Source organism: Antedon mediterranea, chromosome 8 (genome assembly GCF_964355755.1).
Source record: "Antedon mediterranea chromosome 8, ecAntMedi1.1, whole genome shotgun sequence".
Classification (NCBI taxonomy): Eukaryota; Metazoa; Echinodermata; class Crinoidea; order Comatulida; family Antedonidae; genus Antedon; species Antedon mediterranea.
Window position 1 is genome coordinate 27,185,477 of NC_092677.1, and position 14,061 is coordinate 27,199,537.

Here is a 14,061-nt window from a genome sequence, read left to right on the forward strand (position 1 = left end):
TGTTGTTTTCAGCGGAAAGGCATCCATTTTAACTGCGTGATTGTTGGGGAAAATGCGGACACACAAATCTCAATGGCAGTTGACAATGCAGCTGATAAAGGAAGCTGGGTCATAGTTCAAGATATGCATTTGGCGTCTGATTATCTTATGATGCAACTTCATCAGCAGTTTGTTCGAATTGGAAATACTGGAGGTAAGATTCTAAAAGCCTAGGTGTATTTACACTCAGTGGTAGATAGGGGATGCTACAAATAACCCAGATTTGTGTCACAGACTCTTACTAAAAGCTTATAGAAGATGCCATTAGCGTGTGAAAAACGATAATTTATGTTGGGTGCAAATTGAAATTATGCTTGGAAAATGATCACACAGTTGTTTTTTATTGTGACTTTTATATATCTCTTTATTTTTATGTATGTTTGATTGCAAGCGCTTCTAATTTCTTTGGATTTATTAATTTAATAATTTCTCTACAGGACCATTGGGCCTTAACAGAATTGACAAAGAACATACAGGCTTCTGTATCTGGATGACAAGTGAGCCTAATTGCCCTGGCCTAGCCGATACCTTCATCCAGTCATTGCGTGTTGTAGCCTGGGACATGATTGAGGAAAGTGTAGCGCATGCTGGTGATGGTAGCCTAGAAGTAGAACAACCATTTCAGTCTAGTAGTATCAACGATTCTCTTAAGCTAGGTATTGTTTAAATTCTAATTAAATTTTATTTTATTATTTAAACATTTGTTTAGAGATAATTCTTAATAATTCTATATTTTGTATTTGTACTTTTTATTGTAAGCTGATGTAATCAATCTCCTTCTCTTTTTGCCCCATGAGGGATGAATAAAGATATACAGTAAACTGATACTGAAAACATAAACACAATGAAAGCATTATTTTGGGTCTAAGGGCGCGTTTATACAACACGCTATTACACGCATATTTAACACGCCTACGAAAAGTGTGTTGTATAACATCGAAGAGATTCCGTGTAATGAGATTTTAATTGCAAAAAAGGCTACTTGGCTGAATCCTAAAATTTTGTGGATTCCCGGTTGCGATTGGCGTGTTGGAAGGGTATTGTTTTGACCTCTCGAATTTCAAAAGCAGATTTAAAAAATCAATAATTGAATAAACTAAATTTTAAACGAAATCATCCTTTATTAAAATCTTAATATAAACTCATATTAATTCATAATGCATGCAAGTATATATACAACTTAGGATTATGAACTACAGTATAACACGGTATTACGATTTCATGTGTAACTGCAAGGTTTTTGTGGGGTTGACCTCGGCCCGTGCAACACGCTAAAAATTAAAGACCGATTCAACTTTAGGGTGTTGTATAAACACAGCCTTACCTAGAAGTGGATAAAATAATACAGTAGTTAACATGTTGTACTCTCTGTTGCTAAGAAAAAAGAAAGCTCACTATATTAAAATGATTATTTACTTGTTGTTTTCTTTAGCTGTCATATCAGCTGTTAACAGCATTCATCCTAGCAATATAAGCAAAGTGCGAGACCTCTCTCCTGTCCTACGTAACACAGTGTACGGTGTGTGCGTCATCCATGGGATGCTTATTGCGCGTCAGATCTTTGGTAGCCGAGGCATGTCTCAATGGTATCTGCTTGATGAGGTGGTCATTAATGAAGCTGTTCAGGTCATTTTACAAGCTGTATCAGAGAGGGAGCCCTCCATATCTGTTCTCCACCATTTACTGACTGAGGTAATTATTATTTTTAGTGTTTTATTAGTTAATGTGTTAAGTGTCTATAAGTTATCAATAGCTGATACAGTATTTCAAAATTATTGTTTTCATGAGTATCAGTGATAAGTGATCTTTCAGAATTCTGTTGATTTAAATCTATTAAATAATTGTGTTTAGATTGTGTATGGTAATATCATCACAAATGAATGGGACAAGCGTTACTTAGCAACACTAATTATGCACATTTTGAAAGCCACTATGAGCCAATCAGGTTCCATCCAGCTTGGTACATTCAATCTACCTACTCCCCCTGCTAATGTTGATGTCAGTGACTTTGGAACATGGGCATCAAAGAAGTTGCCAGATGGAGGAAGTACAGTAATGACACTGTGTTTGGATGATGCTGTTAAGAAACAAGTTAACCAAATAAGGTAATTATAGTTGAAACTATTAGCTAAAACTGTTTGTTTGACTCAATTAAAATTAATTTAAAAACACATTTATATTGAAAATTTCAGGATACAATGCGCTCATCTTTTTAGAATTGGTGCTATAAAAAGTTTGATTATTATTATGATTATTATTATGTTTGTTTGTGACTGAAAGGGCCTAATATTAGTAGTAAGAAGTGACAATAAAAACAGTAACACATATGAGCACTCACTGGCTAAAACCAAGTGCTCCAGAGCATGAGCCCAATGCAATTCACCAGCGTTAAAGGGCCTCTTAGGAGTGTTAAACCAGGAGCCTTTGCCCTTTGCATTCACCAGCGTTAAAGGGCCTCTTAGGAGTGTTAAACCAGGAGCCTTTGCCCTTTGCAATTCACCAGCGTTAAAGGGCCCCTTAGGAGTGTTAAACCAGGAGCCTTTGCCCTTTGCAATTGACCAGCGTTAAAGGGCCCCTTATGAGTGTTAAACCAGGAGCCTTTGCCCTTTGCAATTCACCAGCGTTAAAGGGCCCCTTATGAGTGTTAAACCAGGAGCCTTTGCCCTTTGCAATTCACCAGCGTTAAAGGGCCTCTTAGGAGTGTTAAACCAGGAGCCTTTGCCCTTTGCATTCACCACTGGATAGAAATGTATTTATTTCTTTTGTTTTGTAGTGGCAAAGAACTGTTAAAATCCCTTGACACTCTCTATGAACTTCAACATACACCAGTCACCGGTAACATAACACAGCTTCATACAAACTTGAACATGACAAGGCTGCAGTATGCTATGACCATGGTTGTGGAGCAGCTTCCAGTGTTGCTAGAGCTAGGCGAGCTGCCATTGCATATCGTAAACCAAGCAGAGCACTACTCGTTCCCGTATCATGCGCCCTCGCTCATGAGTCTGCTGAGTATGGCTAGTGTCGAGATGCCGCAATCCGTTGGATTTGTTCTACTTCAGGTAAAGAATAACTTATAGTTTATTTGTTTTTAGTTCCAGAATTGTAATTGTTTGAAATTATTTATATTGTTTTTTCTCTCAGCCTGTTAGTGGAAAATCTTAATCTCTATTGGCTGTGAATTGAGTAAAAGAGAAATATATTTCTATATCTTTTACAGGAATGTCATTGGATGAACTCATTGGTGTGCCACATCAGACAAACCCTCCATGAGCTTTACCAGCATGTTCTGGGTGGTCAGCATGCCATTCCTGAGGAGTTAAAGTCTACAGCAGCTGCTCTTCAGCAGGAGCATGTGCCGTTGTCATGGTTACATCCAAACAGACAGCCTACTGATCACACACTTATCACATGGCTTCAAGGCAGGTTCTTTTGAATTTGTAAACCGTAGATTGAGGACACCCCAAACAGTTTGTTGTTTCCTAATAGATGTTGTTCTGCACGTTAATGTGTTTGGCAACCTGTTAAGCTAATGTACAGTATGAAAGCAGCTTTCATTCTATAACAACAAGCTATGGAGAGATTGAAGTGGTGAAGAGGGCTTGTTTTTAATCTAAACACCTCATGTGATGTTTTCTTTATGCCTGTCATTTGTATTCTTCTGAGACTCTAACAATTTGTCTTTTTCTGTAGATTTATTGAAGCGACATGGCCAACTAAAGTCTTGGGTAAAAGAAGGGAAGGTACCGACACGAAGCAGAAACATAGAGTTTCCACATGGTCACTTGATGTCAGTGTGGATGGGAGGCCTGGTCAATCCAATGGCGGTCATTACTGCTCTGTGTCATGAAAAGGCAGTTCTGCATGGTGGTCTCTTAACTGATGTAAAACTTATTGGATGTTTTGTTCGTTTTTAACTCCTTTTTTGTAGCTTTTGTGTGTAAATTGTACTTCAATCCGATCTCCCACAGATCTATGTATTATAGTTGATTTTAAAAACTGCATTAGCTTCCGCAAATTTCATTACTATCAGTTTATTTAGATTTCTTAAAATTCCTAAATCATTATCTTTAACAGGTTTGCCTTAACTGCAAAGTATCTACTTCCTTCGATGCTGACACCTTTGACATCTCACACGAGGGCGGTATGTACCTACAAGGCCTCTACATTGAGGGTGCATCATGGGATATTGAAAACAAGTGTTTAGATAACGCCAAGTAAGAAAATACTTTTAAAGACATGTTACAATCAGTTAAGAATATTTCTACTAGGCCTACAAATAGATTTCACTTTTGTTTGAGTTTCTGAACAAGTGATATTTACCTTTATTTAGGACGGCATTGTCACCAATGCCTAGTGTATACATCCATCCTATGTTGAAAGGTGAACAGACTGATAACGAGGAGGAAGGTTATGGCATCTATGACTGTCCGGTCTTTATGAACAAATCTCGACAGTTGTGTACATTTACACTCAATTTGAGATGTCCAGAACCAGTGGAGCAATGGATCTTGGCGGGAACTGGTCTTCTATTGGACCCAGGTTAGTTGAAATGTGTATTTTATTACTTTACTTAATATATCTTGTAACTGAACCAGAGATGGACCGAAAATGCAATCCTGTCAAATGAAAGAATAAACATGGTGTGTACAAGTTCCTTATATTTTTGAACCAAAGTCTTTTAACCTGTCAAAATTGTAATGAGGTATCCTGTTGTGAAATGTGTACACAAACACAGCAGGGTCCTTGGGACTGCTATACACTTTACAGTAGTACAGTTTCTAGGTGGCCTCCTCATCAGGGTATGACTGGAAATTTATCTAAGGGGCTTGTACACGTAATGATACGATAACTTATAATTTTTATTATTATTTTAATAGGAATCCCTGAGGGAGGCATAAAGAAGTCTTCTCAGTTTAAAGCTGCTAAAAGAGAAGCAATTGATGAACATGGTGAGGTACCAGAAACTGCATCGTCTACTGCCGCCAGACAAGCAGAAGAAGAAGAGGCTTCTGACCAAGTGAATGATATTGAAACAGGTGGTCAGCGAGAATCTCTTTCACGCCGCTCCGTCATGTCACGACAGTCGCTACGAAGCTACAGTGGCCAGAAGAAGCTTACCCTTGAGATAGCTGAAGAAAAGGAAGAAGAGAATGATGACTTGAAGTTGACTGCACGCTCAGAGCAGTTGGATATAGAGCGCCACCAAACAACAGAGTTTGATTATCGTATGCCGACCAAGTTAACAGAGAAGCAAGTTTCCCAACTAAATGATAACCAGAATGCTAGTAGGCATTCAAGTGCCGGGTCATCCGCTAGTTTACTTTCATCAAATGCTGATAGAAATGAAATTGAAAAAGAAATGTATAAGATAGCAGAAAGTGATAAAGTTAACCAAGAGTATGACGATGAGGATGGATTTGAAGGTGATGGATCACAGAGGTCATCGACATCATCGAGTCAACATTCTTGGAGTAGTGTTGACAGTAGGATTAGTTATACCGGGCAGTCGGAGAAGAAAGATAAAAACAAATCAGGTAACGAGAATGAGTCTCCAAATCCTCCTAAAGATGAACAAGATGGCAACGTTTTATCATCAAAGATATCTGAAAAATCTGTAGACGGTAAATTAGAGTCTGTGAAGTCTTCTAATAAAGATCCAGATGAAAGCTCAACAACGCATCCGATAGAGGAAGATAAATTGGAAAATGGTAGTGAATTGGTGTCTGTAGAAACAAAAGAAGATGGTGCAATAATGAAAACTGATGACACATCCAGATGGGAAAACGAGAAAAACTTAGAGGATAAAGCTAATGAAAGTGACAAAAATGGAGTTGTTGATGATGAAGAACATGTTGAAAGCACAGAAGAGGTGATGTCAGATGCTAAACAAAAATTACATGAAGATCCATCTCAAGTCAAAAAGAACATGGCGGTAGTTGCTAATGAAAATAAGGAAACGGCAAATGGCGGTGAGTCTTTGACAAATGGAAGCACTGATAAGGAAAACAAACATTCTCTGTCTAAAAGCTCAGTAAGAACTGATGATGAGGACAAGTCAGAGAAAATGAAGTCTTCGTCAGCTCACGGAAGCCAAAGATCACTTTCATCAAAGTCAACTAACAAAGAACAACCAAAAAATCAGATAAACGACTCAAAGATATCTGTTAATGTCGGAGTAAATGATGATAAAAAAGAAAATGCACGTCGCATCACGTCACAGCAGTCAAGAGCGTCTCTCAAGTCTGCGGAGCTGGCTTACAGCGACACTGTTCCAATAGAAAAGAAGACTACAAAAGAATTGAACTCGCGTAAAAACTTACAATCGGGAAAATCTCAGAAGAGTGTTACTTCTCACAAATCTGCACAGAGTGTTTACTCCCAGAAGTCTGTGAAATCTGCTTCTAAAAGTAGGACAGGTTCATCTCAGATGTCTTCTGCCAAATCTGGAAGATCACGTGAAGGTAGCGGCCAAACCTCCAAGCCAACAACTAAGCCTCACGTAAAGAGTGCATCAAGAAGTATTAAATCAAATATTGAAGAGTCACAGAAAAATGCGACACAGAAAGGTTCACAGCAGAGTGTCAAAGGTCAAGGGTCAATTGGTAATGTAAGGTCAAATCTAAAGAAAGATGATGTACAGTTAGAAGATGATGAGTTATCAGGTACAGAAGATTACCAAATAACTCCCAAAGAAGAACCACAATATTAGCTTTCAATTTTATGCCAAAGTAAGGTTTATGAATAACATGGACTCTTCCACTTTGATGGTTTTATTATCTGATTGTAAAATATATATCCATTTTTTGTGTGTACTGTGAATATTAACAGTTAATTAAGGTTCTTGTACAATAAAAAGAAAGTATTTATGATTTTACGGTAATATTATTTGAAAATACGTTGAAATGCATTCCAGGCCATATCCTAAAACAAATCAATATAAGTTAATCAGAATTTTGCTTCAACCTTGTGGCTTCCAAGTTGAATAAACATAACAAGGTAATAACGTAGCTGATGTCTGCTTCCAAATCAATATAAACTGTATAAAACAAAACGGCTTCCAAGATTATACTCCATCATTTTGGTTCCAATGTGTGTGACAATGAATACTATGGTGTTTTTAAATAATTTTCTTGCGTCTTTTCAATTTAGTTACTGTAACAAGAATGTTTATATAATTTATTTTTCGGTATGGAAATCTATGGGTTTGTAAAAGAAAGATTTTGATTTATCTTTCGAAGTCTCATAATATTGATCAATTAGTAATCATTTGACAGAATAGAATTGTAAATATAAAAGTTATAAATGGTATTAAAATGACAAAACAATTTGTAATATATATATATGAACTATAGAAGACTATAACAAGATCCGTCCAGCAAAGTTTAATGTACAACCTCATTTACTTTTCACCTTGTGTATAGATGTTATATATCCGTCCATTAAAGTTAGAAATGACATAAAAATGATAATTTTTTATACATAGGAACTATAACACTATAACAGAATCCGTCCCCAACACTTGTTGTATGCATTGTTTTTAATAACCAGTTATGTACAACCTTGTGTAATATAGATGTCATTATTGCCATCCATTAATGTATACATATATTCTTGTAATGACAAAATGTTAAGACATTCAGTGTAAAAAGTTGCATAATTTACTATTGTAACCTGTGTGAAAATCTGATGTGCATATTAAATTATAATAAGTGTAAAAAAAGTGTATTGTTTATTTTTAGCAAATCAAACATGATTGGAATGTTAGCCTCTGATGAGAACTCCATAATGATTCACACAGGATATATGTTTTAGTTTATTAATCATCTTAAAAGTTTTTTTTTTTAGTAAGGTCGAGTTTTACAAACATTGTAGCTAAACTGAAGCCAAGTGGACAACATGAAACCACCAATGGATTGACTTCTTATCGGGTTTTTCTAAGTAAGTACAACAAACACAAATAACATTTCAACAACCCATCTTTCTTTTTTAATAGATCAATAATTATTTCACAAAACTACTGACAAAAAACTAATTTTGAATGTTCTACTTTGATAGTGTTTTCCAAGCAAGTATAGCTACTTTACTTAACTTGCCTGAAACCATAGTCAGTGCTATATGAGTTGTTGTAGAACTTTTGTTTAACAAGCCACCTATAGTAATATCATTGGCCTTAAATCATTGGTACTGTAGTCCTATATATTTAAATTAGTTTAATAGTTAAATTTCGCAACAAAACATAGACAGAGAGAGCACTATCCTCAACAGAATGGTTACTTGTAGAATTCATGTTCAGACTCGTCCTTCTTGATGTTGTTCTTGTAGCCTTTCTCAAAATCTTTTGCTAATATAACGTAACGGTTTTCTCTCACAGCTCGCATCCCAGCCTGTAATACAAAGATGGTGTTAATAGAAGAGTGTAGGAAGAACTAGCTACAAGAAGCTTAGGTAAGGTAATTACATATACTGTACCTCTTGACAGATGGCGTTGATGTCTGCTCCGGATATCTTGTCTGGTCGTGCAACATCTAATTTTGTTCATCAAGGAAATATTATAAATCTTTTTTAAATGTCAAGTTGTCTATCCCCTTCCCAGTGACCTTGACTTTAAAGCCTTCCATTCAGCCTAATTTTAACAAAGTGGCCACACCAACAACTTCTAGATATCTGGTACTTTGATCTCATCCATCCATAACTTTTTGGCAGCCACATAGCTGCATACCTTAGGGCCTAGCAATACCTCAAACAGGGCTTAGAAGATAAAGAGGACTTCCTCTGTGAGTACCTATAGGAATACATAAAACTGCCCAAATTTATATTTGTTAATAAAAGGATACAATCTTCTAGATCCACTTCATCAGACAGGTTCATTTTACCACAGATTGTGCTGAAGATGAGACGCTTTTGACGACGATCCGGCATTGGGAATTCAATCTTTCTGTCCAATCGACCTGGTCGTAGTAGAGCAGGGTCAAGTGTGTCGGCTCTGTTAGTTGCCATTATAACCTACAAGATACAAGAATGAATTAGGTAAATATTTATACTTAGTATGACGATTCTATTATATATCTCTTTATTTTACTCTTTAATGAATTTGGGACTTCTTTTCATGTTCTTTGTTATTGGACGAAATAAATCAAACCAAATGAAAAGTAGATTACCTTGACGTTGACAGTTTGGTCAAAGCCGTCCATTTGGTTCAGTAACTCCAGTAGAATCCGCTGTACTTCTCTATCGGCTGCAAAACAAACAAAAACGTTTTTTGATATATTCAAATTTAATTTAATTAATAAACAGTTTCTTGAAATCATATTTCCACCAAAATTGTTTCAAATGATATTTTGGGTCTTACCGCCAGTCTGTGCATCAAATCGTTTTGTTGCTATGGCATCAATTTCATCAATGAATATAATAGCGGGAGCGTTTTCACGTGCAAGTCTAAAGACATCACGCACCATACGTGGACCTTCTCCAAGATACTTCTGAACAAACTCGGAACCAACAACTCTAATAAACGATGCTGAAAATAACAAATGACAATTTGGGTTACAATTTCTCTCTTCAAACTGTTCATACATTATTTCAGCAGTAACATTCACACTAAAGACAAAACAAAAATTCTCCAATCTAAAGCTTTGTCTACACTATCAAACTTTATGTGACAAAAAATGTGATGTGCCCATATATGGACATGATAATGTCATATCACTACCATACCATATTTGGGCATATCACTATCATATGATGTCATATCACTACCATATTTAGGGAAATACCTCACTTAAATATGGCCACTGGTTCTTACCTGTTGTATGATGTGCTACAGCCTTTGCTAACATGGTCTTCCCACAACCTGGTGGACCGTACATGAGCACACCTCGTGGTGGGTCAATACCTATCTGCTGATAGAGGTCAAAGTGTGTCAGAGGAAGTTCAACTGCTTCTCGTATTTCTTGTTTCTGCATGTCCATTCCACCAATATCTGCATAGGCTACATCTGGCTTTTCGTCTGTAAAATTAATGTTTTATATTATACTGTACATATAAACAATGAAGTTAAGAAAAGTCTTGTGTACATGTCTAGCCTACAATACATTAGAGAGTGGAGTTACACTCAAGCATGGGTTATACCAAAGAATATATATCACAAGAATGAGTAATCTGCGATTTTCCCTGTAACAGTAATATTGTCCATGTGGTAGGGCGCCGCCATAAGTGTGGATGTATCTGGGATGTATACAACTTTTTGTGACGGTTTCAATAATCAAAGGCTAGACCACCGGTAGTATTTTCATGATAAAAAATGTTATCAACTACATGCCAACATCATGTTAAATACTATTTGGATATTTAATTGTTCGTTTTATGCAATTTATTTAGTAAAAACTGCCGTATAAACAGTTTGCTTTATCAATCGGGCGCTACGATAGCGTGACCGGGCGTGTTAGTGTTTACGCGTTTTCACAAAGGATAGTTTAATAATATTCCTATATTTAACTTCTTTCTGGTAAAACAAATAAATGTTAATAACATTTAACATTTTGTCCTATTAATAACATGTATTTTATACTAATTTATATCATAAAAACAATACTTAATTTACCGGGCGTAGAGTAGTACACGGCAATGGTAAAGAATAGGCCGTGCTGAGTAACGATTCGTGATTTTTGGTGTTGCTGTGTTAGGCCTTTTTTGTGAACTAACTTAGCATGTTAGTAAATAATTGTCTGTAAAAGTGAATGTACACTAGTTTGTTAATAAATATGTATTATAAAATAGTTTACAATTGCAAAAACTATTATCATAATTCTATTTAATGTGACATGTATAATATCTATTAAATCAAGTCTTATTTAGTATTTATACATCCGCCCTCATGGGCATCACTCACTGGAGCTCTCTGTTACAAATTTCTCATGCAAAAATCGCGGAATACTCATTCTTGTGATATATATTCTTTGGTTATACTTAGTACAGTATAATGTTTTATTTATAATTTGATATCTATAATTGAAACTTCAAATGTAAAGGAAAGACAACATTTGTCAGGGTTCCACTTTGCTGATGGTTTGTGACATACCAAACAACAGTTTAGTGAGAGTTCAGGAATCTGTGTTCTGTTATAAAAGATAAAGGTGCTGTGACCAACCTGCTCCAAGCATTGATATACTGCTATCAGCCTCAGGAGGCAAGACATCTACCAAAGCATTACTGTGTTTATGCAGAGCCACAGAAGCACTTGGTTTCAGTAATTCTCGATCAAGTGTGCTTAGAATTCGAACATAGTAATTTGAACCTTAAACAAAAATTAAATACTTTAGTACTTCTTTTTTTGTATGTAATCTTTTTTCTGTATTGTTATAATGAATGAATGGCATACCTGTAGTGGACCCTACAATGCCAGTATGTTGGTCAACAGCTTCCAGAAATTGACCAATGACCAACGGAACGCTTTGAATTCTCTTTACTTCTTCTTGTGCATGTAGCAATTCTTTGCGCAGATTTTTCTGTTCATCTTTGATGTACTCTTCTTGCACTTCTAAAAACTCCAGTTGACGTTGTAATTTCTACAAGATAAATAATCATTAAATGTCAACAATTGTTACAAAAAATTAGGTATTAAAAGACTTCATAATCTACTAATCATAAGTCATACAGCAGTATCATGTAATATACTGGTCTGTACCTTATATCGTGTGTAAAGATCATCCGTTTCTACATCCTCTAGACCTGTTCCTTTGGTGCTTGTGTTTGGTCTGGTGTCTGTACTGACACTCAAGGTGTCTTCCTGCAAACAAAATTCACTAATTTAATTAAAAAGTCTAAAATTAGTTTACTACTACACTACAGTACTACAGTACTACAGTCGACTCCGCCTAAGTCGAATTCGCGTAAGTCGAAAAATCGCGAAAGTCGAATTTTTATGAAAGTCCCAATTCTTTCCTATACATTACTGTGTAATTTTTATTTGCAAGTCGAATTTTTCTAAGTCGAAATTCGTCTAAGTCGACGTCTTTTTGCGGTCCGAATACACACATTGTTTAGTGATTTATCGTATAAGTCGAAGTCACAAATCACGCGGCAACAACGCGCTAAAAAAGCCGATGAAACGTACGTAATTCGATAAACAAACGACAGAGGGGATAATGTGGGACCATATCGGTTCTCTCAAGCAGGTTGTATAGTATAGGTGGCGTCCTACAACTCGCGCTAGTGTATAGTGTATGAGTTGTTTCAGAGTTGAGAACTTGAGCGGCGTTTTGTGGGTACCCATTTTGTGCTAGACAGATGGCAATAAACAATGGATACCGATTCCGAATAAGAACCGAAATGTATTTATTATACGTTTTCGTATTGTTTCGGGCTTAAACCATAAAAGAAAATACAGTTTATCGTTGCCGATAAAAGAGGCTTAGCATTTATTAGGCTAGCTAAGCAAACTCAATTCAAGAAGGCTCATCGCGTGGGCCGCGATCGCGACAGGGCAGGGTCTACTACTAGCCTAGGCCTAGCCATAGCGCGGCTACGTGAGTGAACCTAGGCCTAGGCCTAGCATTTTTTTGCAAATCTGTAAGTCGAAGTTCGCGTAAGTCGAATTTTTATACCGGTCCCATTAGATTCGACTTAGGCGGAGTCGACTGTATAAATAATACATCATGTAAATAAAGCCACATGCAAAGCCAACCAAAGGATGTTTATTTTAAGAAAAATGAAGTACCTACAAATTGACAAAACTATACTTAAATTGTTTTATAACTCTGTAATTCTCAGTGTAATACTTTTTTGTAATGTTTGTTTTTATGGTAATACAATGCAAAAAGATAAAATTAAACTTAATCGAATAGGAAATAGAGCAATTAGACTAGTAGGAGAGCACTTACCTGATGTTGAATCCTTGTATAAAGAAAATGTGTTAAAAAAAGTAAAAAGTATCATTGATGATGAAACACATCCTCTTCACAAACAATTTGCTCTCATGAATTCTGGCATAAGACTACGTGCACTTTATACCAAAACAAAACGGTTTAGGTGCTCGTTTGTACCTAATGCTATACACTTATATAACTCCAGAGTACAAAGGTAAAATGTAACCGATAATTTTTATCTAATTTTAACAATTTTTAGCCTCTTAACTTTTTGTGTGTGTTCTTGTAAATAGTATTTTATATTTTTGTATTTTGCCAGTTTTCAAATCACATTTCTGTTTTTTAAATGGACAATAAAGTATATATGACTATATGACTATGACTATGATCATTGATTATATTAAATTATATTATTGTTTTATATTTATTTATATTATTTAAATAAAATTTAATATAAAGGCTTAGTATAGTACTAAGGCTAGGCCTACTAGTATCTATCCTACATAATAATGATTAATATTTAATAATTAAATTAATAGGCCTATATTATTAATATTATAATTTTTTTTTAAATAAAACTTTTGTAAAACTAAAATTAATATTTGAAAAATAAATAACACTTAGGCCTAGGCCTAGCTAGCTAGGCCCCTAGCTAGAAATTGGCCAATGCATGTGTTACTGTGTAGGCCTAGGCCTAATTAACAAGTAAGCTAGGCTAGGCCAGGAATATGTAGTAAAGGCGTGATATGGCCTACTACAGCCGAAAATCTGAGCCCGTCGCGCGGTGATGGAAACCAGATCTTCTGGCCTGACACAGCAAAAAAATAAATGCGACGAAATGTCAATCAATAGATTAAGATTTTTCAAACCTTACATTTCATATAAAGCATAATATAAATTATACATAAATATGTACCTATAATTTTTTTAATGCATGAATTTATGTATTAAAATCAAATTACCTTATCCGGCGAAACCACAATGCCAATTTCTTCCATTTTGTATTTTATTAACCTTTGACCTTCTGTGTTGAACTGAGCAGCAGTTAGGTGTGGCCGATCCAGACGCGGCGCGATGCACGTGGCCGCCTATTTGCTTTTTCTACTAGAAAAATTTATAGGATATTAAATCAATAACATTTTTATACCAACAATTT

At 35.7% G+C, this 14,061-nt stretch overlaps 2 protein-coding genes across 2 annotated transcripts in view; one reads left to right on the forward strand and one right to left on the reverse strand.

Annotated features, from left to right (window-relative positions):
* LOC140057747 (uncharacterized) overlaps window positions 1-7,869 on the forward strand; it is a 50,548-nt gene extending 42,679 nt beyond the window's left edge. The window contains exons 83-92 of the mRNA XM_072103469.1: window positions 13-193; window positions 477-695; window positions 1,472-1,731; window positions 1,891-2,144; window positions 2,813-3,101; window positions 3,260-3,461; window positions 3,733-3,923; window positions 4,117-4,256; window positions 4,373-4,581; window positions 4,920-7,869. Coding sequence (XP_071959570.1) covers window positions 13-193; window positions 477-695; window positions 1,472-1,731; window positions 1,891-2,144; window positions 2,813-3,101; window positions 3,260-3,461; window positions 3,733-3,923; window positions 4,117-4,256; window positions 4,373-4,581; window positions 4,920-6,751 — 3,777 coding nt within the window. The 3' untranslated portion in view covers window positions 6,752-7,869. The remainder of the gene's footprint in view (window positions 1-12; window positions 194-476; window positions 696-1,471; window positions 1,732-1,890; window positions 2,145-2,812; window positions 3,102-3,259; window positions 3,462-3,732; window positions 3,924-4,116; window positions 4,257-4,372; window positions 4,582-4,919) is intronic.
* Window positions 7,870-8,000: 131 nt separating this feature from the next.
* On the reverse strand, window positions 8,001-13,909 carry LOC140057399 (26S proteasome regulatory subunit 6B). Its single transcript, XM_072103047.1, has 10 exons — window positions 13,868-13,909; window positions 11,726-11,827; window positions 11,420-11,606; window positions 11,189-11,335; window positions 9,845-10,048; window positions 9,392-9,559; window positions 9,201-9,277; window positions 8,877-9,045; window positions 8,512-8,567; window positions 8,001-8,426 (listed from the first exon to the last, which is right to left on the reverse strand). Exons 1-10 carry the CDS (start codon window positions 13,901-13,903, stop codon window positions 8,313-8,315), a joined length of 1,260 nt encoding a protein of 419 aa, XP_071959148.1. The 5' UTR covers window positions 13,904-13,909; the 3' UTR covers window positions 8,001-8,312.
* Between the last annotated feature and the right edge of the window lie 152 nt (window positions 13,910-14,061).

Bases quoted from the DNA above. Each gene is read 5' to 3' on its own strand.
- LOC140057399 (XM_072103047.1), bottom strand. From the start codon at position 13,903: ATGGAAGAAATTGGCATTGTGGTTTCGCCGGATAAG. The intron at 11,607-11,725 runs GTACAGACCAGT...TTTATCTTGTAG, and splicing joins ATCTTTACACACGATATAAG to AAATTACAACGTCAACTGGA. The intron at 9,278-9,391 runs GTAAGACCCAAA...TTTGTTTTGCAG, and splicing joins ATTTGATGCACAGACTGGCG to CCGATAGAGAAGTACAGCGG.